The sequence below is a fragment of the Aquarana catesbeiana genome, linkage group LG02 (genome assembly GCF_042186555.1).
Source record: "Aquarana catesbeiana isolate 2022-GZ linkage group LG02, ASM4218655v1, whole genome shotgun sequence".
Taxonomy (NCBI): domain Eukaryota; kingdom Metazoa; phylum Chordata; class Amphibia; order Anura; family Ranidae; genus Aquarana; species Aquarana catesbeiana.
The window spans coordinates 604,816,552-604,843,839 of NC_133325.1; the positions used below are offsets into that span (position 1 = coordinate 604,816,552).

At 41.3% G+C, this 27,288-nt stretch overlaps 1 protein-coding gene across 1 annotated transcript in view; it reads left to right on the plus strand.

Moving 5' to 3' along the window:
* RPGR (retinitis pigmentosa GTPase regulator) overlaps positions 1–27,288 on the plus strand; it is a 196,397-nt gene that overhangs the window by 163,291 nt on the left and 5,818 nt on the right. Inside the window, exon 16 of the mRNA XM_073616341.1 lies at positions 23,947–24,032. Within this exon, the coding sequence (XP_073472442.1) occupies positions 23,947–24,032 (86 nt within the window). The remainder of the gene's footprint in view (positions 1–23,946; positions 24,033–27,288) is intronic.

Consider the following 27,288-nt stretch of genomic DNA (forward strand, 5'->3'; position numbering starts at 1 on the left):
GTGGTGCGACATCCATGCTGATATGTCAGTTAGTAAGTTAGTAATGCGAGAGGAGACTGAAGGAGTGAGGTGAGGAGTAGACAGATAGATTTGGGTGTCATCGGCATATAAGTGGTACTGGAAGCCGTGGGCGCTTATCAAGTGACCAAGGGAGGAGGTGTAGATAGAGAAGAGAAGGGGTCCAAGAACAGAGCCTTGGGGGACCCCCACAGAAAGGGTGCAATGTAGAGGAGGAGACAGAGTTGTAGGTGACACTGAAGGAGCTGTGATAAATAGGCAGAGAACCAGGATAGAGCAGAATCTCGGAGGCCAAGGGAATGTAGTTTATTGAGAAGGAGCGGGTGGTCAACAGTATCAAAGGCCGCAGAGAGGTCAAGTAGTAGGAGTATGGAGTACTGGCTGTTGGTTTTAGCAGTTAGTAAATCGTTAGTGAGTTTTAGTAAGGTAGTTTCTGTGGAGTGCTGTGAGCGAAAGCCAGACTGTAAAGGGTCAAGGAGGTCATTTTCACTGAGGTAGGAGGTAAGACGGTTGTAGACTAAGCGTTCTAGAAGTTTAGAGGTGAATGGGAGCAATGAGATGAGTCTTAAGTTGTTCAGGTTGGTAGGGTCCAGTGAGGGCTTTTTAAGTATGGGAGTGATCTGCGCATATTTTAGAGAGGAGGGGAAGATGCCACTAGAGAGGGAGAGATTGAAGCTGTGAGTGAGGGAGCATAGGATAGAAGAAGAGGGTGACCGTAGTAGTTGTGAGGGAACAGGATCCAGGGGACAATTGGTTAAGTGGGCATCTGAGAAAAGTTTTGTAACCTCTTCAGTAGTAGCCAATTCAAAAGAGGAGAGTGTTGAATGTGCTGTTAGGCAAGGCATGTTGGATGGGGAAGATGTACGCACAGTAGAGGTATCCTCACGAATTGCATCAATCTTGTCTTTGAAGTGATTGGCAATTTCTTGGGCAGTGAGTGAGTTAGTGGGTAGAGGGGGTGGGGGACGAAGCAGAGAGTTAAAGGTTGAGAAGAGCCAACGGGGACTGGATGACAAGGAATTAAAAAGGGAGACAAAGTAGGCTTGTTTGGCAGCATGGAGGCATGAATTGTATTTTAGAAGGGCAGATTTATATAGGGTGAAGTCTTGCAGGCATTTGGTTTTACGCCACAGTCGTTCAAGAGCACGGCAATGATCAATGTAATAATGTCACTGGTCCCCAAAAAGTGTAATTTGGGGTCAGATTTTTCCGCTGCAATGTCGCAGTCCCTCTAAAAATCGCAGATCACTGCCATTGCCAGTAAAAACGATAAAAAATAAATAAGTCCCTAAATCGTTCCCATAGTTTATAGACGTGATAACTTTTGCGCAAACCAATCAGTATACGCTTATTGCAATTTTTTTTACCAAAAATATGTAGAAGAATATATATCGGCCTAAACTGATGAATACATTTGGTTTTTTTTTTATATTTTTGGGGGGATATTTATTCTAGCAGAAAGTAAAAAATGTTTTTTTTTTCAAAATTTTCGTCTTTTTTGTTTATAGTGCAAAAATTAAAACCTGCAGAGGTGATCAAATGCCACCAAAAGAAAGCTCTATTTGTGGGAAAAAAAAGGACGTAAATTTTGTTGGCCTGGTCATTAAGGGGGTAAATCCTTCCAGGGCTGAATTGGTTAACAGCTTGCCGGCCAGCACACGACGTTGTATGTCAGGACAATGGCATGGCTGCGCAAATGGGCCTACCTGTATGTCTCCTTTAAAACGTGGCTTAGTGAGCGCGCCCACGGGTCCCGCAGGCTCTATGTCAGCCGGGAGCCCGCGATCGTGACACAGAGCGGGGAGATACCTATGTAAACAAGGCATTTCCCTGTTCTGCCTAGCAACATGACAGGGATCTACTGCTCCCTGTCTTCGGGAGCAGTGATCTCTGTCATGTTGTAGTGAGCCCATCCCCCCACAGTTAGAATCACTTCCTAGGAGACACTTAACCCCTTGATTTCCCCCTAGTGTTTAACCCCTCCCCTGCCAGTGTCATTTACAAAGTAATCAGTGCATTTTTATAGCACTGATCACTGTATAAATGTCACTGGTCCCAAAATAGTGTCAGTAGTGTCCGATGTGTCCACCGCAATGTTGCAGTCGCGATAAAAATCGCAGACCCCCTCCATTAAATTAATAATAAAAATGCCATAAATCTTTTCCCCTATTTTGTAGATGCTATAAATTTTGCGCAAACCAATCAATATACACTTATTGCAATATTTTTTTTTTTTTTTTTTTTTTAACCAAAAATATGTAGAAGAATACATATCGGCCTAAACTGAGAAAGAAATTTGTTTTGTTTTTTTTTTTTGGGGGGGGGGGATATTTATTATAGCAAAAAGTAAAAAATATTGCTTTTTTTTTTCAAAATTGTCGCTCTTTTTTTTGTTTATAGCGCAAAAAATAAAAACTGCAGAGGTGATCAAATACCACCAAAAGAAAGCTCCATTTGTGGCAAAAAAGGGCATGCATTTTATTTGGGTGCAGTGTTGCACGACAGCGCAATTGTCAGTTAAAGTAACGCAGTGCTGTATCGCAAAAAATGGCATGGTCATGAAGGGGGGTAAACTTTCCGGAGGGCAAGTGGTTAAAGGGTAACTCCACTTTCATTGGGGGGGGAAATGTCAAATTGAGAAATTATATAGAGTATACAATTGCGACACAAGTCATATTGTAATTGAATGTAATTAAAAATTGCCTTTTCCTTTTCAATCTGCAGCTCTGTAATTTTCTACATGTGCAGTGCAATATGGCTACCTGGAGGTGTTTTGTACACAGACTGTGTACAGAATGCCCCCCAGAAACATAATTTACTGCTTGCGTGATTGGCTCACTGATTTTCCCAGAAGTCTGCCCTAAGATAAAAGTCAGATTTCTTTATCGTACATCACGAGACACAGAGCACCGTAGTAATAACTATATGGGTTATAGGCCACCTTTAGGTTAATGGACACTGGTATAACCAAAAAGGAAACAGGAAGTGCCCCTCCCTATATAACCCCTCCCATACTGGGAGTATCTCAGTTTTTTCGCCAGTGTTTAAGGTGTTGGTCACGGTTGATGTAGTGCTAAGAGAGCTCCGCTAAGCAATCCCGGACGGGATCAAGGAGCTATACAAATGGATCCATCTAAAGTGCTTGAAAGCCAAATGTATGGTACCCAGGCCTCATAAAAGAAGAAACAAGGTTTTTGCCTGTAATGCTTCTCTTTTGAGAGCTGGACCCTGGGACCCGGCACTTTGGTCATGTTAATACAGCCAAAAGAGTTTTCCGGCAGTGGTGCTGTACAGGTCCAAGGGAGTGGACCCGTGAAAGGTGACCCGGTCCTTGAAGGTCTGGCATGACACGGCCCGCCATGATGGGTGAAGGCTGGCTCTGTCTGTGATCATTTCTAGCAGTCCTGCAGCCGGGATCAGGTAAGTCAGAAAGGCAGGGAATGTATATATGATTGACTTGATCTTTCTGATGTGAGTATGCGATGCCTTGCCTGTGTTTTGCCACTAGAGGGTGTAAAAGCTACATACCTGGCTTCCAGCATTCCATGCTTCCCCTGTGATGTGCTCCAGTGTCAGCAAAGGCTTCCTGCGGCAGCATTGCTATTTCTCCTGCTCTGTCAGCCATCCGTAGGGGTTTGGGGGGGCCATCCACCATCAGAGAGGTCAGGTTCCCCCCTGCTGAAGACCCCCCCCCCCCTACGATCTGCCCTCACTACAGGGCCGGCATCTCCGTGCAGAGCGCAGGAAAGGGATCCTTATTATTTATAAAAAGGTGGAGCCTAAGTCTGGGGCGTGGCTTAAAACAATGGCGGCGTGCTGGTGGAGCACAAGGCTCACTGCTTAAAAGCTTAACACTCTGGGAGTGTCTGGTTGGCTGACAGAGGGACACAGAGCGCACAAGGGCATGTAAGCTGTATGGGTGTGTGGATACAGGCATTTCCAAGGGGTACGTTTACTCAGCATTGAGACTGAGCATTTTTAGCAGCATAATATGTAAATTGCTAGACTAAAGCCCGGCAGTAGATGCATTTTGTTTAGTACCTCTGCCTTTTTTATGATTAGGACTATGTCTGCCTGTAGGAGGGGTAATTCATCAGGGGGGAGTGCAAAGTCGCTGCGGTCAGAGCCTGAGGCTTCTAGTTGCACGCCCACAGTTCCAACCTCCCCTGAAGGACCTGGAGCATATGGCGAATCTGAGCCATCTTGTCTCACAGGCATGGTGGCTACCCCCAACATGTCAGCTTCTGCATTCGTCACTAAGGACGATTTAGCTTTGGCTCTGGCTGGTTCCCAGGAGATGAGAAAACGCGGCAGCTCCCCTTCTCCTGCCCTTGACCTTCCCGTTTTGGAACAACAATGGGCAGATGATAATGGGGTACCTTTAAGGGGAGGAGGTTCAGGTGACTCCTCTTCTGAGGATTCAGCATCTGAAGAACCTTTCTCAACTTCGCAATCTCAGAAATTGCTATTTCAGTCCCTTAAGGACCTGGTCCGCTCTGGATATAAGTTGCCTCCTGCAGAGGTGGATGAGGTTAGAGTACCAAGAGTTTCCACCATCGCGTTCTCAAAAATCAAACGTTCCCAAGGACCCAGTAAAGAAAAAGTCCTTATTTCTGGCACTGGACCGATTACTGTGTCAGGGAGTGATAATAGAGGTTTCCTCAGAAGAGAGGGATATGGGATTTTATTCAAATCTCTTTATGGTACCAGAACCAAAAAGCTACCATTGAGGTACAACGGGCAGATGTATGTACTATTTGGTAAGCTAAGATGAAAGTTGGATTTTGATGTTTGAAGATGGAAAGTCCAAGAAACAGGCAAAGAAAAATCAACAGGCAAGAACACTAAAGCACACTGAAGCACACTACAGCACACAATACAAGGAACAAGGCAAAAAGCTACAAGAAAATGATTCTTCCAAGAAAAAGCAACAAACGAAAGAAGAAGCAACGAAAGAAAGAAAACGCAACAAACGAAAGAAAAAGCAACAAACTAAAGAAAAGGCAACGAACAACAAATTTAAAGGACATTATTCATCTCTTGTTTTTTTTTAAGTGCGCACAGGACTATCATACTAACAAGGGGTGAGTGTGTTTGTTTATATAAAAAGGGTAACATGGGATGGTTAACATCTCAAGGCTCAGAAGTATTTTCCTGTACTATCGGGAAATTGATACATTCCATATATATGGAATACAGGAATACATGCAGTAGTAAGGTAATTAATTAATGCCAGAGTGTAAAGAAGTTATTTAATAAGGAAACTAAGTTTAATGCTGCATGTAAATGTTTATGAATATTTTAGCCCTGAAAAACAGAAATGTGTGTTATTACACGTGGTCATTTTAAAACGCATATATAAGGGGCAGAAAAAAGTTTTCAGAGAAAAAGTATTGATTAAGATTGTGGAAAGAACTGTATGAAATTGAGATTATGGAAAATAACATGGTGTTTAGTGTCTTACAAAAATCCTACAGATTTGGTTGTAAGAAATAATAAGTTAAGGATTGAACAATTTTTACAAAAATTCCAAACTTAGATTTGGTTATTAAATTAAAAGTAGTAGATTGTTCTAATTTGTTTAAGACTACCCAGAGAAAATATTAAAATACGAAAGTTTTGTTCAATCTAAAAAAATTGTAAAAATAGCAATTATTAAAAGTCTTTGTAAATGAGTATTTCTGGTAAAAGTAAGGACTTTGATTGAGGGAGGAGTTTTCTCGGGGATATGGCCAATCGCAGTTTTTGGGCAGGACCCAATCTGTGAGTTTCACGAGATTGTCCTCTAAACAATTTTTTTGTCATTACTATAATCAGGAAAGTCATATAACGTAGTGTACATGATTTTTGGCAGATGTACAAACAAAATATGTTTAAAAAGTGGTAAAAAGGTTAAACATTTTAAAAACGAAAAACTAGATTGTTACCGAATTGTACAGTGTGTTGTATACAAAGCATGATAGCTAAGATTGACTGTAACAGATCATTCTCTGAAGAGTTTGTGACATACGAGGAGCCTATTACCAACAGAGAAATGCAGATCAAGTTACACAGACTAGTCATCATGTCATGACAGTTTTCACTTCTGTGGATCAAAGTCTTCCAAATAACTGGAAGAGGGTTCATGGATGAGGAAAAAATTTATTTTTAAAAGGTATTATTACTTACTAAAGTTATTGTTTTTAAAAATAAGATTTTTGGGGCCTTAATAACTTTTCTCAAGAGTTCATTGAGATTTTTTGTAGACAAAGTATTTGTCTGAGTAAATTTTAATGAATTATATAGGCTTACTGTAGGGCAAATATTTTTAATTACAAGAGAGAACTTATATAAAATAATTTGAAGATCTAAAAAAAGCCCTTATTAATTTAGTATTTTTGATTAATATAGAGATCTCTCTCAGCCATTTTATATTCAAGTGTATGTGGATGATGAGACAATTTCATTGGTATTTATAAAAAAAAATGTGTTAGGAGAGCATTGTCCAATGCTACAGATCAGAGACATTGTGGGTTTTGCACCATTTGTTTTGAAAAACATCTTATGTTACGCTAAGGGTGTTATTACAAGGAAAACAGGAGGTGTCAACACACAGCTTTGTCTAGTGGCAAATGGATGTTAAAAAGATCAGTTGTAGTGGTATTTAAAAATACATGAGGATTATATAGATGCAATATGAGGGATAGAGCCACAATTGTGTAAGTTAATCATGAAAAAGTCACTTTTTCGACTTTTAGTGGACATTTATTGGGAAAGAATTTCCTGTGTTTGTATAAATAGCGCTAAATATATTGGCACAATGGAATGACAATATTAAACTTTCTGTAAGTGTCTGCATTAAAAGCTGAACTTAAGGCTGCCATGTGTTTAGCAGTCAGAGTGACAGGCATGTGTGGCTCATTCAATCATACTGTATGAGAGGAATGTTTTTGGTTCTGAAAAGAAATTTCAACATGATCAAATTTCTTTCAGAAATAGAATATTTGGGAAAGCCCAACCTAAATTGTCAGTGTAAAGGAAACAATACAATAATCTGGTAAGATTATTCTTTTACACAATTTAATATTAGTCACAGGATAAAGAGGGGGACTGACATTTTGTCTTAGAATCAGTACAGACTGATGAAGATAATATGTATGGTAAAAAATAATTGATTTCAACAATAATGGATAGAGTTATTTTTAAATGAAATTTTTACTTTTTGCATATCCAGGTACCTGACTGACTGACTGATTGATTGATTTTTTTGTTTAAGCTAATGAAAGAAATTCTGAACTACTCATTTTAGAACACTTTGTCATCAAACTTCTGAATATTGTTTTATTTGTTTATAGAACAATCCAATAGGAAAGAGTAACCTGATACTACAAAGTATTGAGGAATTTGGCAAATCCATATAGATTGATTATATTAGTTTTTTTCCACCTACTAAAGGAGGATATTAGGATTTGTTTTTTTAGTTAATGTTTCTTTTTGATAAATTAATTGAGGTTATTCTAGAAAAAATAATATTTTTAACAAAAGCTAAGTTGTTGTGAACTTATGTCATATTCCATTGGGGTTGGATTTCAAACCATGGAATCAGATAATGATTTAAAATTTTGCAGGACGTGTATGCAATTTTAGGTATTTAGTAAAGTTTTTGTTTCTTATCATCTTAAATACTCAGGTATTGTAGAACGTATGAATAGTATTATAAAGTCTAAATAGGGTAAGATTATTCAAGAATAAGGTAAAGATTGGGTGACTTATTTACCTGTTATAGTCTTAGTTTAAAAACTTTATTATTTTTTTAAACATTAGGTTTATTAACTTTTTAAGTTAATGACAGGATGTCTTTTGAGATTAGCATACTTTGTTATTTTTATATAATCTGTTGTACAGAAAGAAGTGTGGTTGCAAACTTAGCGAACAACAGGTGCAGGTATTTCAGAAGTTTGTTCACAAAACATGGCTAGGCCTTTGCTAAATGTAAATAGAAATGATGTCTTGAATGAGATTTCTACTTCTAATGAGTATGTTTAGTAATTTATTCCAGTAGCTAAAGTTATGGTTAAGAATTATAGATCTGAAAGTACCAGGGATGCAAACAGATGTCAATTGGGATGTCAATTGGAAAGATTATTTTGTATTTTTAAGGTACATTGGAATTATACTTTTTGTTTCTAAAGAATTGGTAATAAAATAAATAAAAATAATTGGTAAAAATAAGAATAAAATGGGTAAACATAGAAAGGATTATCAATCTAGAATAGTTTATATTAAATAATGAAAATTTCTAAGGAAAACATATTTTTATAAGAATTTGATATTTGTTTTCAATTTCTTTTATAGATATGTCTTTCGTTTCTAAATTTAAAGAACATGATTAGATAGATAAATAAATAGAAAGATGGATAGAATATATAAAACATGACAATCAAATAATGGGAAAGTTTTATGTTTTTTATGTATCTACAGACGAGTAGATTATTTATTATGTTTATAATTGTTCTGTGTCAAGGATAATGTATAAAAACTTACATTGTAGAAGTTATTTGGTTATTGAAATTTCCAGGAATGGAAGAAATTTTATTTATTGATTAATAATTTATATTACAAAGCGGTATAATTTGATTTTTCAAAGATATGTATTTCATCTTTATATTAAAATAGTCAAATTATATGGTTAAAGTCATAAGAGTTTTCACAGGAAGTTAAATTAATTTATGAAGTTGAAGGAAGAAAATCTTTAATATTACATGATTTAGATGGAGAATTAATTAAAATTAATTAATATAATAATTTAAATTTTCTCAATGGAATGAAATAGTTAAATATTTTTCATAGGGATATCTGAGTTTTGGAAAATGTTTATGTACAATATCTGACACACTAAATTGTATTAATGTTTATTTTAATGTATTAATGTTTATTGTATTGTTTGTATTGAAAATGTGGATCAGAGACATTTATTATTTAAGATGAATGCACTTATTATATCTGTTGATTATAGTGCATTGAGGGGGAATTGTTAGAAGATTTTAAGTTCATTATTATTTTAGGTGATAAAAGTTTCTGAAAAAATATATGAAACACATAAATGTTATATGTAATTTGTGATGGTTTCTGAAGGTTAACAGGATGGAGGACAGAGGACAGAGGAGTGGTTTAGCTGGGTAGATATTTCTATTTTGAGTTGCTATGTCAGGACAATGGGTGGAGTAATGTTGCTTATCTTTAGACTATAGCCATTTAAAGTATATATGCAAATATGGGTATTACTAGGATATGCTGACGTAACATTTTGAAACAGTATAAGAATGGATCAGATTCATGGTAGAATAGGAATGGAGTAGGGTTGAAGAGAGAGCGGTAACCCAACACTTTGAAGAATGTAACATCAAGATGTCTCCTCCTCCTCCTCCTTCTGAGACCATCACCATGCCACATGTTATCGATGTAAGTTTGGTCTTTGCTTGTCTTTCTGAACAAATAAACAACCTTTCTGGAAGCATCGTATGAACGAAGGATTCTTCAATTTCTACTAAGAAACGAATTCCTAAAAGTAAGTTGGAAATGCGGCCTTGGACAAAGTACAGAAACATATCTCCTATACACCCTACCCTCTAGGAGAGAGGACACTGATATTTATATAACATATAACACAAAGACATTGCTATACATCCAGAAACGCCCCTGAGAATGAGAAATGATAATATCTAGAATTATAGATATTTATACTTTCTTTCAATATGTCAGACCCATTCTAGATCCCAGGAATCGGAATCGCTTCCTAAACATCCGCTCCTTTCGAATGGAGTCGATTCGGTCAGTTGTTTCCACTCTACCGGGATGGAGAGGTTCTAGCATCCATAGATATCAAGGATGCGTATCTACATGTGCCAATATTTCACCCTCACCAGAAGTTACTGCGGTTTGTGGCAGAGCAGTGCAACTTTCAGTTTGTGGCCTTGCCTTTCGGGTTAGCCACCGCTCCCTGGCTGTTTACAAAAGTGTTAGCCCCAGTACTAGCAAGACTAAGGGGACAGGGTATAGCAGTAATAGCATACCTAGACGACCTGCTACTGGTAGATCAGTCAATAGCAGGGTTAAATCAGGGGGTGTCCAGAACAGTCAGTTATCTGAGACACCTGGGTTGGATTCTCAATCTAGAGAAATCATCCTTACAGCCGGTAAGAAGGCTGCAGTATTTGGGCCTGGTCATAGACACAACCGAGGAAAGGGTGTTCTTGCCTCAGACAAAGGTCAACGCTCTGAGAGGTGGTCAAGGCAAAGAAAGGTCCTTTCATCCGCCTTTGTATGAGATTACTAGGGAAGATAGCTTCCTTCAAAGTGGTTCCCTATGCCCAGTTTCATTCAAGACTGTTGCAACACAGTATTCTGTCTGCTTGGAACAAACGGATCCAAGCCTTGGATTATCTAATGAATCTGGCTCCAAATGTACGCCAAAGTCTCAACTGGTGGTTGATAACCAGGAATCTACAGAAGGGGAAACCCTTCATTCTAGTTTCCTGGAAAGTAGTAACAACGGATGCCAGCCTATGGGGCTGGGGAGCAGTTCTAGAAGAGACCACTGTTCAAGGGAAGTGGTCAGAGTCCGAGAAGACCTTGCCCATCAATATTCTAGAGATTCGGGCAGTTCGTCTGGCTCTAATAGCCTAGACGTCCAGGTTGCGGAATGCTCCTGTCAGGGTACAATCCAACAATGCCACAGCAGTGGCTTATATTAGTCACCAAGGGGGCACCAGAAGCCACGCAGCCCAAAGGGAGGTGGACCATATTCTGTCTTGGGCAGAGAAACATGTTCCTTGCCTAGCTGCAGTTTACATTCCATGAGTAAAACATTGGCAGGCAGATCTTCTGAGCCATTAACAGTTGTTGCCGGGAGAATGGTCTCTACATCGGATGTCTTTCTGGCCATATGCCAAAGATGGGGGACGCCGGACGTAGATCTACTGATGTCCAGGTTCAACAAGAAGTTGGACAATTTTGTAGCGAGAATAAGGGATCCACTTGCACTTGGAGAAGATGTGTTGGTGACCCTGCGGAATCAGTTTTCACTGATTTATGCATTCCCTCTAGTTCAGCTGCTACCACGGCTGCTTCACAGGATCAGGGAAAAAGGGAAGGTGGTAATCCTAGTGGTCCCGTCATGGCCCAGAAAACCCTGATATGCAGGGATCGTGAGAATGGCAGTAGGGAAGTCTTTGACTCTTCCACCTCGTCCGGACCTGCTGTCGCAGGGACCCGTATTCCTTCCTGCCTTACAAACGCTAAATTTAACAGTGTGGCAAATAAAGCCCACATTCTAAAAAATCGGGTGCTTTCAGGTTCAGTAGTACCACCCTGATTAATGCCAGACATCCAGGACCATTTATTACAGGGTCTGAAAGGCTCATTCACTTGGTTTGAAACCAAGGGTTGGCATCCTCGTAGGTATGTCATAGGAAGAATTATAGCCTTTCTACAAATAGGAGTAGAAATTAAGCTGGCCTTGAGAACAATCAAGGGTCAGATTTCGACCTTGGCAGTGTTTTTTCCAAAGGCTGCTTGCTTCGCTTTCTTTAGTCCGGGCGTTCATACAAGGAGTAACTCGGATAACTCGGCAGTCAGTGCTTCATGGGCAGTGCATCACCAAGCCTCTGTGGCTCAGGTTTGCAAGGCTGCTACTTGGTCGTCAGTACATACATTCACGAGATTCTATCAAATGGATGTAAGATGGCAGGAGGATACCGCCTTCGGGCGCAGTGTGCTGCAGACGGCAGTATAGGGTCCTCACGCCTGGCGGTGGCTATTTGCTTTGTGTCTCCCTTCCCTCGGGTGGCATTGCTTTGGGACATCCCATATAGGTATTACTATGGTGCTCTGTGTCCCATGATGTACGATAAAGAAAATAGGATTTTTATAACAGCTTACCTGTAAAATCCTTTTCTTGGAGTACATCGCGGGACACAGAGGTCCCTCCCCTCTTATTAGGATATGTATATATTGCTTTGCTACAATAACTGGGATACTCCCGGTAGTATGGGAGGGGATATATAGGGAGGGGCACTTCCGGTTTCCTTTTTGGTTATACCAGTGTCCATTCATCTAAAGGTGGCCTATAACCCATATAGTTATTACTATGGTGCTCTGTGTCCCGTGATGTACTCCAAGAAAAGGATTTTACAGGTAAGCTGTTATAAAAATCCTATTTTCTGGCATCCCCTGCAATAAAAGTGTCATTTTTGGTGAGATACTCCCACGTCTAAAAGGATGCAGACCCAGCAGCTTTCCTCATGATTTTCTTGTGGGTGCTGCAGCTGATTGATAATTGTGAAACCACTCCTATTAGACTCACTTTCCCACATGGACACAAACACGCAGGGATTTCCTCAGAATAACAAAAGGTAGGAATCTGCAACAAAGTTTGTAAAAATCCTTGCAATGCACCTCGATCACCCAGAGGGGAATGTTTTTTTCTCAACAAAAGTGGGGTTACACTTTAAGACTCTGGAATGTTTTACCCCCTTCGTGACCAGGGCATTTTTTGCTGTTCCGCACTGCGCTACTTTAACTGGCAACATGCAACACTGTATGGAAATTTAATTTGTACCATTTTTTTCACACAAATAGAGATTTCTTTTGGTGGTATTGGATCACCACTGGGTTTTTTATTATATAAACAAAAAAAAGGCTGAACATTTTGAAAAAGAAAACAATGTTACATAGTAGGTGAGGTTGAAAAAAGACACAAGTCCATCAAGTCCAACCTATGTGTGTGATTACATTTCAGTATTACATTGTATATCCCTGTATGTTGTGGTCGTTCAGGTGCTTATCTAGTAGTTTTTTGAAACTATCGATGCTCCCCGTTAAGACCACCGCCTGTAGAAGGTAATTACACATCCTTGCCGCTCTTACGGTAAAGAAACCTCTGCGTAGTTTAAGGTTAAACCTCCCTTTCGCAAAAAAAGTTTTATCCCTATTGTGGGGTCACCAGTACGGTATTTGTAAATTTAAATCATATCCCCTGTCAAGCGTCTCTTCTCCAGAGAGAATACATTCTGTGCTTGCAACCTTTCCTCATAACCAATATCCTCCAGACCCTTTATTAGTTCCGTTGCCCTTCTTTGTACTCGCTTCATTTTCAGTACATTCTTCCTAAAGACTGGTGCCCAGAACTGGACAGCATACTCTAGGTGCGGCCGGACCAGAGTCTTGTAGAGTGGGAGAATTATCGTTTTATCTCCGGAGTTGATCCCCTTTTTAATGCATGCCAATATTCTGTTTGCTTTGTTAGCAGCAGCTTGGCATTGCATGCCATTGCTGAGCCTATCTTCTACTAAGACAACCGGGTCCTTTTCCATCCTAGATTCCCCCAGAGGCTCTCCCCCCAGTGTATAGATTGCATTCATATTTTTTGCCACTCAAATTATTTTAGCATTATTTTACATTTTTGTACATTAAACCTCATTTGCCATGTAGTTGCCCACCCCATTAATTTGTTCAGATCTTTTTGCAAGGTTTCCACATCCTGCAGAGAAGTTATTGCCCTGCTTAGCTTAGTGTCGTCTGAAAATACAGAGATTGAACTGTTTACCCCATCCTCCAGGTCGTTTATGAACAAATTAAATAGGATTGGCCCCAGCACAGAACCCTGGGGGACCCCCACTACCCACCCCTAACCATTTCGAGTACTCCCCATTTATTACCACCCTCTGAACTCGCCCTTGTAGCCAGTTTTCAATTCATGTACTCACCCTATGGTACATGCCAGCAGACCTTATTTTGTACAGTAAACGTTTATGGGGAACTGTGTCAAATGCTTTTGCAAAATCCAGATACACCACTTATACGGGCCTTCCTTTATCTAGATGGCAACTCACCTCCTCATAGGTTAATAGATTTGTTTGGCAAGAAAGGTTCTTCATGAATCCATGCTGATTACTGCTAATGATACCGTTCTCATTACTAAAATCTTGTATATAGTCCCTTATCAACCCCTCCAAGAGCTTGCATACTATTGATGTTAGACTAATTGGTCTGTAATTTCTAAGGATATATTTTGGGCCCTTTTTAAATATTGGTGCTACATTGGCTTTACTTCAATCAGCTGGTACCATTCCAGTCAGACTGTCAGTAAAAATTAGGAACAATGGTCTGGCAATTACTTGACTGCATTCTCTAAGTACCCCCGGGTGCAAGCCATCTGGTCCTGGTGATTTATTAATGTTAAAGTGGATGTAAACCCAATGTCATCCTTTCTAAACTACTGCCATAGGGGTTATCTATAAGGATATACATGCCTCCTGCATGTATCTTTACCTGTCAAATGTCTCCCCTCTGTCTGTTATTAGACCCAAAAAACTGCAGATTCTGTGGGTGGGTCTGTTGTCTGGAGCTCGGTGGGTGGAGTCGTGATGTCAGTAGATGCCCCGCCCACCTCTACACTCCCCTTGTCAATATGCATTTTCTCCTGTGTATTTCTAACACTGAACTTCTGCTATGATCTCTAACATCCAGTGAAAAGACAGGAAAGTAATCACATGACTTCAGCATGCCAAATCATGCTGAGGTGTGGAACAGCCAATCCTTGCAGAGCTGCTGAAGAAAGGAGTGGAGGAGGGAATTAAAAAATAATGCCTGTGTCTTAGGCTGTCACTCACAGCAAGGGGGAGTATTTGACAAAGTTTTTCTCAGTTTGTCAAGATTTTTCTCACTGAACAATAAAAGGGGATTGCTCAGAGATGGATTAACTCTGTGTGGCAAGACTGGGCTCAAATGATAGGAAATCTTATACTCTACAGTATGATATCCAAAAAAAAAAAAAAAAATTCGGGTTTACATCCACTTTAAGTTTCCCAAGGCTTTCTGTGATGTGGAAAAAGGTGTAGGTGCAGCGCTGGTGTTAATTAAATCTCCGAATTAATGAATGAAAAAATGATTTTTTTCAAAATTCAGAAGTGGTGAAAAAAAGACTGAAAAAATAAAAACTAAGGCAGAGTGCCAATATATGAAATTGGGAAACTGACAAAAAAAGTCAGGGTATTCGTATTCAATTGCCTGAGTGGCATGCCTTGATAAAATGGCAAAAAGTATTACATGCAGTGCTCAAACCAGTAAAAAAAATAAAATAAGTATATAGTGAATAATAAAACCTTAAAAAATATTCATAAGTGTACAAACAATGACCTAACGCCAAACAATGACCTAACACCATAAACAAATAATACAAAGGATGATAAGAATTAAATACATATGGTGAAAAAATCTAAGAAAAAAAGACTAAAGCAAAGTCCAAAGGGTGAACTGAAGCACAGTCCTAAAACCAAATTTCTTTCTCGTACATCACGGGACACAGAGCCACGGTAATAACTGATGGGTTATAGGGTATCACTAGATGATTGGACACTGGCACACCCTAACCAGGAAGTTCAACCCCCTTTTATAATCCCTCCCCCTACAGGGATACCTCAGTTTTTTAGTCAGTGTCTTAGGTGTTAGACGTGTAAAGATGTCCTGTGCTGAGCTCCAAAGGGAATATCCTATATCCTATACTGGGGCAAGCCAGACGAACCAAATCCATTTCAAAGTGTCCTTTGTAGGCCGAATTGGATGGTACCCGGGCCTCGTGTCCGAAGAAACAAGGTTTTACCTGTAACGCTTTCTCTTTTTAGAGAGCTGGACCCCGCATTTCAGAAAATGTTTTTTCTAGCCTTATTTCTGGCCGGGTGCTTTACAGGCCCAGAACTGCGGATCCCCCTATCTGTGGGGGGCCCCAGTCTCTGAAGGTTTTTCCAAACGGAGCCCACCGTGAGAGGTGAAGATTGGGTCTGTATAACCGAACCCTGCGGCTGGATAAGGTAAGGGAGATTCCACAGAATTTTTTAATTCTAGTAGGTTTCTCCTTTAAGTAAATGCATGCTATGCCTATTGTCGCCACCGGGGGCTGCCAAGAGCACATACCTTCTCATGCTGACTGTCTGTCTTGATGTTCACGCTGCACAAGCTTCTCCAGCCGAGCTCCAGGTAGGATGGGATGGGGGGTTCTCCTCTGGATATTCCCTCCAGAATAGGGGGAGGCCGCAGGTGGTCTGTGAGGCGGTAGTATATCGCACTATCACCGCTGCCGCCATTGCCACGTGCAGGCCCCATCACTGCCAGCCTCTCTCCTTCCTTCCCCACCCCCAGCCTTTCCTCCATGCTTGGCTCGGAGGGTCGGCTCGCGCGGGAAGCGCACATTTGTTTGAAAAACGAGGGGGGGGGGCGGAGCGCAGCACGTCCAGCGTGCTTAATCGCCCACATTGCCGGCTCTAAGGCTATAAAAGGCACACCTGTCAGGTGCACTCAGCCTTTGGAGGGACACAGAGCTGATGGTCGCATATAAGGTGGGACCCAGGCATTCTCCTAGGCAGCATTTACTAAGGAAACACTAGACTGGGCATTGGTAGCAGGGCTGTTGCTAGACTACATCGCTCAGCAGTCAGTGTTCATTTTGTGATACCTCCACCTTGTTGCTTTGCACTATGGGTAGAAGAGGTTCAAATACCCCAAGAACCAGAGACTCTAGGGGATCTCCTTTGGGTTCTGAGGGCCCCCTGTCTGCAGCATCCTCCCCCCTGAGAGGTCAGGGGCGGCTAGCCGGGGAGAGCCGTTGGGGTCAGGGGCTACTGCTTCTGGCACGTCAGCCCCTGTATATATTACACAGGAGGTTTTTTTCCTCAACCATTAATGGTTTAGAGGAAATATTAATGGCCGTGATCACATCTTCACTCAGTGGAAGAAAACGTACCAGGCCTTCCTCTGCTACCCAAGACCCTCAGGCAGAGGAGCCCTGGAATAGGGCAGAAGAATCCCTTTCAGAGGATCGGGATGGGACGGATGATTCCTCTTCAGAGGAATCAGGTGGAGAAGGGCCCTCTACAGCTTCTCAGGATGAGAAATTCTTAGTGCAGATCCTTGCTGGATTGGTCCGCTCCACATTTAAGTTACCCGTATCTGAGTCAGTTAAAGAACCCTCTTCTTCTTTGGGGTCACTGAAGCCTCCTCAAACAACACATGCTTTTCCTGTTCATAATTTACTTGAAAAGCTCCTTTATTCTGAGTGGGATCACCCATATAAACGTTTTTTTCCACCGAAAAAGTTTTCAACACTTTATCCTATGGAAGAAAAGTTTATTAAGATGTGGGGAATACCGGCCGTTGATGCCGCCATTTCCTCCGTAAATAAAAGTCTGACTTGTCCTGTAGACAATGCTCAGATGCTCAGGGATCCTGTGGATAAAAAGATGGAATCCCTGTTGAAAGATGCTTTCAGGTTCAGTGGCTCAACCTGCAGTAGCAGCGATTGGAGTCTGTCAATACTTAAGAGACCATGTTAAGCAGGTCATCAAAGTTTTACCTGAACAGCAGGCCCAGGGGTTGGCTAACCTTCTAGTGGCCTTATGTTTTGCTGTTGACGCCATCAGAGATTCTATCATGCAAACCTCTCATCTTTCACTTGGGTTGGTGCATATGCGTAGAATCTTATGGTTAAAAAATTGGTCAGCTGAAGCACCATGTAAGAGGCTCCTGGCCGGGTTTCCATTTCGGGGTGCAAGGCTGTTTGGAGAAGACTTGGATAACTATATCCAAAGGATCTCTAGTGGGAAAAGCACTCTTTTACCTGTTAAGAGAAAGAGTAAGCATCCCTCTTTCAAACGGACTCTTTCCCCAGTGCCAGGGGCATCAGCCTCCAGGCCGTCGCGATGGCCTCCTCTGTCTGGGTCAAGAAACAAGAGTCAACCCCAGGGACAAAGGAAGTCCTGGGGGAAGAAGTCTACTAGACAAGACACTAAGGCCTCTTTATGAAGGGGCGCCCCCGCTCACTCGAGTGGGGGAACGGTTGCTACAGTTCTCAAAGCTCTGGCAGGAGGATTTCCAGGACAGATGGGTAATCTCCACGGTAACCTTAGGGTACAAGCTGGAGTTCCAAGAATTTCCCTCTCCTCGTTTCCTCAGATCAAATGTCCCCAGGGATCCAGAGAAAAAGCAGTCGCTCCTTCTAGCGTTCGAGCGGCTTTTGTCGCAAGAGGTCATTATGGTGGTTCCCATGAAGGATCAAGGATTGGGCTTCTATTTCAACCTTGCTACGGTCCAAAAGCCAAATGCGGATATCAGACCCATTCTGGATCTAAGGGATCTGAATCGATTCCTAAGGATTCGGTCCTTCCGCATGGAATCAATTCGGACAGTAGTCTCCATCCTGCAGGGAGGAGAATTTCTGGCATCAATAGACATCAGAGATGCATATCTGCAGGTGCCCATTTTTTCCTGCTCATCAGAAGTTGCTGCACTTCGAGATAGGAGGGCGCCATTTCCAGTTTGTGGCTTTGCCTTTCGGGATAGCCACTGCGCCTCGAGTGTTTACAAAGATCTTGGCTCCTCCTCTGGCCAGATTAAGGGCTCAGGGTATAACTGTCATGGCATATCTAGACAACCTGCTCTTGATAGACCGGTCGGTAGCCTCTTTGAACGGGAACTTGAGGACCACAGTCAAGTATCTGGAACACCTAGGTTGGATTCTCAACCTAGAAAGATCTTTCCTAAAACCAGTAAGAAGACTGGAGTATTTGGGTCTGATCATAGATACAAGCCAGGAGAAAGTATTTATACCAAAGATCACTGCTTTAAGGGAGCTGATTCTGGTAGTCAGGACCAAGAGGGGTCATTCTGTCTGCCTTTTATGAGGCTGCTGGGAAAGATGGTGTCTTCATTCTAAGCAGTTCCCTATGCTCAGTTTCACTCAAGACTGCTGCAACACAGTATCTTGTCGGCCTGAAACAAGAAGGTTCAGGCATTAGACTTTCTGAGGCACCTGTCTCAGGCTGTGCGTCAGAGCCTCAATTGGTGGTTAATACCCGAAAATCTGCAGAAGGGGAAATCCTTTGTACCGGTTACCTGGACGGTGGTAACAACGGATGCCAGTCTTTCGGGTTGGGGAGCAGTTTTGGAACAGTCTGCGGCCCAGGCGGTATGGTCCAAGACCGAGAGGACCTTACCCATGAACATTCTGGAGATCCGTGCGGTATGTCTAGCCCTAAGAGCCTGGACTCTCAGGCTACAGGGTTGCCCAGTCAGAATCCAGTCCGACAATGCCACAGCAGTGGCTTAGATCAATCATCAGGGAGGCACCAGGAGCCGAGCTGCTCAAAGAGAGGTGAACCAGATCTTAGTCTGGGCAGAAAAGCAGGTGCCATGCATATCGGCAGTTTTCATTCCAGGGATAGAGAACTGGCAGGCGGACTATTTAAGTCGCCAGCAGTTACTCCCAGGGGAATGGTCTCTGCATCCCGACGTCTTTTGGGCCATATGCCAAAGATGGGGGGTCCCAGATGTAAATCTCTTTGCATCCAGATTCAACAAAAAGATAGACAGATTTGTAGCAGGGACAAAGGATCCTCTTGCATACGGGACAGATGCGTTGGTGATTCCGTGGCATCGGTTCTCACTGATTTATGCATTCCCGCCTATTCTGCTACTGCCGCGACTTCTTCACAGGATCAGGCGGGAAAGGAAGTCGGTACTTCTGGTAGCTCCCGCCTGGCCCAGGAGGACTTGGTATGCGGAAATAGTAAGGATGACGGTGGGTTTCCCGTGGACCCTACCGTTACTCCCAGACCTGTTGTCTCAAGGTCCAGTGTTCCATCCTGCCTTACAAATGCTAAATTTGACGGTTTGGCTATTGAAACCCACATTCTGAAGAATCGTGGGCTTTCGGGTCCTGTGATATCCACCTTGATCAATGCAAGGAAGCCAGCTTCCATAGTAATTTATCATAGAGTCTGGAAAGCTTATGTGTCCTGGTGTGAATCCAGAGGTTGGCATCCCAGAAAATATGTAATAGGTAGAATCCTTGATTTTCTACAATTGGGATTAGAGATGAAGCTGGCCTTGAGTACCATCAAGGGCCGGGTCTCGGCCTTATCAATATTATTTCAACGGCCACTTGCTTCACATTCTTTGGTCCGAAACTTTTTGCAGGGGGTGACGCGTCTTAATCCTCCGGTTAAGGTGCCCCTAAACCCCTGGGACTTAAATTTGGTTCTGTCTGTTTTACAGAAACAGCCTTTTGAACCAATACGTCAGATTCCTTTGGTCTTGTTGACAAGAGTTAATTTTTCTGGTAGCCATTTCTTCTGCTAGAAGAGTATCAGAATTAGCAGCTCTTTCCTGTAAAGAGCCTTATTTGATTGTACACAAGGATAGAGTGGTATTGCGCCCTCATCCTAGTTTTTTTCGGAAGGTGGTTTCAGATTTTCATCTAAACCAAGATATTGTTCTGCTTTCCTTTTTTCCAGATCCCTGTTCTTCGGAAGAAAGGTCACTACATTCTTTGGATGTAGTAAGAGCAGTCAAGGCCTATCTGGAAGCAACTGCTCAAATTCGCAAAACGGAGGTTTTGTTCGTGCTGCCAGAGGGTCCCAATAAGGGACAGGCAGCGTCAAAAGCTACCATTTCTAAATGGATTCGACAAATGATTATTCAAGCTTATGGTTTGAAACAGAAGATTCCTCCATTTCAAATCAAGGCACATTCCACAAGGGCTATTGGTGCTTCTTGGGCAGTGCATCACCGGGCCTCTATGGCTCAAATCTGCAAGGCCGCAACCTGGTCTTCAGTCCATACAGTCACCAGATTTTATCAGGTGGATGTGAGAAGGCATGAGGATATCGCTTTTGGGCATAGTGTGCTGCAGGCAGAGTTACAGGGTCCTCAGGTCTGATTGTGTTCCCCTCCCCTCAGATAGCATTGCTCTGGGACATCCCATCAGTTATTACTGTGGCTCTGTGTCCCGTGATGTACGAGAAAGAAAATAGGATTTTTTCTAACAGCTTACCTGTAAAATCCTTTTCTTTTGATGTACATCACGGGACACAGAGGTCCCGCCCCTCTTCTAATACACTTATATTGCTTTTCTACAAAACTGAGGTATCCCTGTAGGGGGAGGGATTATATTGGGGTTTGAACTTCCTGGTTAGGGTGTGCCAGTGTCCAATCACCTAGTGGTACCCTATAACCCATCAGTTATTACTGTGGCTCTGTGTCCCGTGATGTACATCAAAAGAAAAGGATTTTACAGGTAAGCTCTTAGAAAAAATCCTATTATCCAAGTGATGAACATTTTAGCCAGTAGGTTATCATTATATATGTAGAGACCAAAAGCCAAAGAAAGATCCCTCCTAAAAGTTTTACACCCAAGGTGAGCATGTGGTCTCCTTACCAACTTAAATGACCACCTAAGCGGTCTCGCCAAGCCCAGGGAATTTGGTCTTCCAAAAACCAGTAAGTATGTTTGAAGCAGCTAGATCCATGTCACTCAAAAATATAAACAGAAAAGGCTCCCATAGTGTAATATTTAAGTAAAATGTAATACGCTTAAATAGGTTGCACTTACAGGATAAAACGTCTAAATGTGCGGTGTTCAAAATAGCGGCGTCTCCTCAAGCTTCCTCTACTCTCTGTTTGCTGTCACCATCGACCTCCGCAGAGGAAAGCGTGATGACTTCAGTGTCGCAGGCTCCACCCACACACCGCTTTCTGTGATGTCATGAGGATAAACACTGCAGTTTTGGTTACTGAAGCCCCCCGATTCCCTTGTGAAGACTGAGGAGAAGAATAAATTCAATACATTCGCCATCTCCCCATCCTTTGTAACCAGATGTCCTTCCTCATTCTTTATGGGGCCAGTATGGTCTGTCGTCCCTTTTTTACTGTTTACATACTTAAAGAATTTCTTGGGATTTTTTTTTTTTCTCTTCTCCGCTATGTGTCTTTCGTGTTCCATCTTTGCCGCCCTAATTGCACCCTTACATTTCCTGTTGCATTCTTTATAAAGTCTGAATGCTGATGATGATCCCTCAACCTTGTATTTTTTGAAGGCCTTCTCCTTTGCTTTTGTATGCATTTTTACATTGGAGTTAAGCCATCCAAGACTTTTGTTCGCTCTTTTAAATTTATTACCCAATGGGATACATTGGCTAATGCCCTTATTTAATTTGTTCTTAAAGCAAACCCATCTCTCCTCCGTGTTCTTTGTTCCAAAGATTTTATCCCAATTTATGCCTTACTTTCTGCTATAAAACATATCCAATACATTTTATTTTTTTAAATCCAATTTCTTCATAAACATTGGACAACGTGTATTCTGCTACATGTCTTTGGTAAAAAAAAAAATCCCAATAAGTGTATATTGATTGGTTTGCATGAAAGTTATTATATTATGTACTGGATTTTTTTTTTTTTTTTAATACTATTGATGGCAGTGATTAGCGACTTCTAGTGGGACTGTGATAGTGCGGCGGGAAATCTGACACTGACGCTGGGTGGGAACTATCTAACTGACCCTGACATCACCAGTGACACTAATACAGTGATCATTGCTAATACTATACACAGTCACTGTACTAATGGCACTGGTTGGGAGGGGGTTAACATCTAGGGGCAATCAAGGGGTTAACTGTGTGCCTACAAGTGCATTACAAGTGTAATGTGTGTATTATGTGCTGCTTTTACTAATAGATATGGCTGATTTTTCTTCCTGCTTTGCAGGGAGAAAAAAATCAGCCACATCGCTGCTCTCTGTACAGAGCCCTGTGTTAGTAAACACAGGGCTCAGTACTGTGATTCGCTAAGCTGATCAGCAGGTCCTGGCCATAAATCATTGGCCTGAACCTGCTGATTGGCCTGTGCTGTACTAAATCACAGCACAGACGGGGCAAGGGGCATGGACCCCCTACCCAGAAGTGGTGGATCACATACATGTACATGATCTGGCGCAGAGCGACCGCCCCCTCACCGCATCTGTGCATTGGGGGGTGCGCAAGTGATTAATTATTGAATTGATTATCATGTGACTTGTTTTTGCAATGTAAATATATGAAAAAGTAATACTGCATAAAACAATACTTTTAGGCCCCTTTCACACTTATACGACTTGTCCCATGATTTTGTACTGCAAAATCGTATGACAAGTCATTCTCCATGATATTCAATGACTACCATTCATATTGGCACGACTTTAAGTCGCGCTGACTTCAAAGTAGTCCCTGCACTACTTTGGTCCAACTTCCATACGATTTGTACTCCATTGACCTCAATGTTAAACCCTCAAGTAGCATGCAAATCGTACCTGAATAATATAGACACGATTTCAGCACTACTTTGTAAGCACAAGCTGAGAATGGTTAATGCCAAAGTTGTAGCAAAGTCATACAAAGTAGTACTGCTCCCAAATTGCAGTAAAATCGCGCGACTTTGAAGTCATATAAGTGTGAAAGGGGCCTTAATCTGAATCTGTTACACACAAGAATATGGGGAAAAGAGTACTAGTTTTCCTACATTTATCATAGACATTTGATTTGGTCAGAAAGGTTCATCTGTGAAATGTGACAGATTTATTAGTCGGTTAAAATTGTGGAATAATAACCACAAGCACGGTAACTTGTCAATGGATGGACCTGTGAATTTTCACACTCTGAATTCAGTGCCTTACGTTCTTGGCAATTAGAGGCTCTTGTGGGACCTTTTGTCCTTTACCCACTGATTACTGCAATGATCATTGTGTATTACTTCTCCATGAGGTGTGTCCTTTGTTTACGTAACTTGTTCTGAAAGTTATCTCTCTTTCTCCTGTGTGAAAGTTGGAAGGTATGTGGACACCAGCAATTTTACATATTCCCAAGTGCAAAGCACAAACTGGACCAGTTAGTAAATTAAGTATACCATACCTTGTGGTATATAAGCATGGGTCCTATTTATTTCAAGTTTAGCAGCATTTGTATTTGTTCTTAAAATTGCCAGTCCAGTTATTGATTCACAAATAATATTCAGTCTATAAGAAAATTGTAATCTTGTCTATGAGCAAAAATATTATTTTTACCTACAAATATAATTAACCTGCAGAACTGGAAAATCCACAAGGTGTTCATGAAGTCCTCTCTTCAGAAAAAGATGTAACCAAATCAACATTGTTTGAGAAGACAAGACGAGTAAGTCACATATACAGTATTGAGTTAATATTATGCACCTGCAGTTTCAGAGCAAGCAGTGAACTTTAATGCAAGAAGATAGGCAATATCCTTGTAGTTTTTTTCTGGGGGGGGGGGGCTGTTTATATATGAAGGTTTAAAGTATATGTATACCCTCACCTTGTAAAATAATCCATTCAGTTTAAAATAGAAAAGAAATGCAAAACATTTGAGTATAGATATAAAAAAAAAACAATATAAACACTTTTTTTATAAGTGATCACATAATGTCTGTTTTCAGCTGCATAAGAGCTGGAGGGAGGAGAAACGGCAGCACACTGAGCTTCCCAGTGAATGGCTATGTGGGGGTGGGGTGTCAGGACAAGCCTGATCATTGGAGGAGAGCACACTGAGTTCCCAGCATAGCTAGAGCACTGACCACAGTGTGTTCTCCTGCTTAGTGTGGTCAGTTTTTAATAGGAAAGCAGAGAGACTGTCAGGAACATGAGGGATTTCACACAAAAGAAGGCAATACAAAGAGAACAGAAAACATTTTCATGTAACTACGTGTTATAGCAGGCACGTATCAGGAATATGAAATGTTACAATTACATACTTTTTAAAGGCCTGTGTTGAAGGTCTTTGGGCTTCGGTTAATGGCTTCAATCTGACATCAATTTGAGACACTTTTGAGATTTAGAAATGACTGAGAGCTTGTTCTCACCAGAAAACACGCATTCATATGCACTGGGTGTGTGATCTGCTGCAGGTGTCAATATAATCCAATGACACCCCAAAGTCATTGTGAACGATGTGCATTTCCCTTTCCCTGATTGCATGGTACCGTGGTACTGTACCATGCGATCCGGCTCAGCATGTCCTTGAAAAGTAGTGCATGCACTAATTTTGGTGCGATCAGTGCGGTTTAAGCCCATTCAAATTAATGGGCTGAAAATCGCACTGCACTGAGTCACAAAGGAACACGGACCGCGTTCCTGTGCTATTCAGGTGTGACCAGGCCCTAAAAGGTTCACATGACCAGCAGTTGACCTATTTTTGACCTGCATTTGGCCTGCTTTAATAGGATTTTCATTTCCCTTAGACTTGTATAGGAATGCAAATTTTGTTTGAAGCAAGCAAAAGCCCCTTGACATGTGCCCTCTGTGTTCTTAAAGGGTGGTTTTAAATCCTGTCCCATAGCAAAATGCTACTTACTACTAGTGGCTTAGTGGCTAGTATTTTGCTTTGCAATATTGGAGTCCTTTGTTCAAACTCTAACCAAGAAATTATCTGCATAAAACTTGCATGTTCTCTCTGTGATTGTGTGGGATTTCTCTGGGTACTCTGGTTTCCCACAATAAAAAAGACATGCTTGTAGGTTAATTGGCTCAACTGAATGCATCCATGATGGTTCCCTCACCTCCTAAGGGCTTTGAGTCCCCGGGAAGAAAAGCAATATAGAAATACTAATTAAAGTAAATAATTTTGTTGCTAGTCCAAAGACCATTTTAGACTTTAAGAGTTTTGATTATTCTTAGATTTGATATTCTTAGTGTTTCCAAACATGACTAACAGGTTTTTGCATTAAGTAAAAGCTTTGTTAAAGTGGGAGTAAACTACCATGTATGATTTTTACCAATAGGCAAGCCTATAATAAGGCTCACCTATAGGTACTGTAAATATCTCCTAAACGTGCGCCGTTTAGGAGATATTTACTTTAGATGCAGCTGGTGAAGTCACCGGCGCATGCGCTCTGAAGGAATGGCATGCCCGGCTAAGCAGCCGCTCGGCTGTTATTACAAGCTGGGGTCCTGTAGACCCCAGCTCCTTCCATAAAGAGTACCTGTCACTTGCCTTTTGCTGTCACAGGGATGTTTACATTCTGTGTGACAGCACTAAAAGTGATTACATTTTTTTTTTTTTTAAAAGCAACAGTGTAAAAATATAAATTAATACCACCGTGAATGTCAGATCATGGGCAGCAATTTTAGCATTAGACCTCCTCTGTACATCTAACGTGGTAACCTGTAAAGAATTTTAAAGCGTCGCCTGTAGATGACACATTTAGTATCGGTTTACGCAGCATGACATCATCTTTAAAATGTTTCTGTTTCAATATTTTAATTGACTTTTATCATAATGAACAAACAAAAGATAGACAGCATCTGTCATACTTTTGGACTTTGTAAAGAAATTCTTGTTAATTAAATCTTATGCTACAATCATGTAACAATCAGGAAAGAACAAAATTAACAATATGTAATGCTAAGCCTAAAGTAAAGGGTGTCACTCCACACCCCCCTCCACCCCATATGGGAGCAAACTGTCACAGGGGCAGGATAACACCTCCCAACTGCAGGTTGAATTGTTTAACGTTATATATTTTGTCCTAGTTTACATTGTTGAGAGTTTCAGGACAGTGGTTTAGTCAGGCAAGTTCTAAGACCAATAAAAATAGAACTAACAAAGTGGTGATATTAAGTCATAGGAACAGAACTCACTAACTCTTAAGAGAATCTGACATGTGTAGCGAATAACAGAACTAAGAAGGTTCTCTTATTAGTCTTAAATCACAGTTAATGCTATCTGTCACCCACTATAATACAACTGTAATTCTCACAACTGAACCTTGAGAGAGAATTTCTCGGCATTGTGCAGAAAGAGGGGAAGGAGAAAAGGATAGAGACAAAAGGAGAAAGGGAGAGGAGAGGGGGAAAGAAGTTGTTTATTTTATGATCTTTGGGACAAGGAGAGAACTAGGACGGGGATGTATAAATATTAGGGGGAGAGGAGCTTGGTGTCTGCACAGTACCTATGGTTATGACAAAGGTACATGAATATATGATGCCCAGGGTTCCCACATTCGTTAAAACAAAGCACTTTGGTCAGTGATAATGCTAGCAATTTTTTCATGCATCATAATCCATGATATTTTGTTTTTAAATTGAATGTAAGATACTAGGGGTGTCTTCCATGCTCCCACAATAGTGATCTTAGCTGCCAGCAGTATAAAGTAAATCAGACATTTCAACGGACGCGGCCATTTATTAGGTAAAACATTAAGCAAGGCCAAGCTTGGTTGTTCAACAAAAGAGAGCCCTGCCACTTTGCGGATCATTGAGACCGCCCTATTCCAGAATACCATAATTTTAGGGCACTCTTACCATATATGCAACATCGAACACCGCACTAAACAGCCCTTGAAATATTCTGATGTTGCCGTAGCATACATCCTAGGCCAGGCGGGTCAGGACCAAGTACCATATTGTGAGCACCT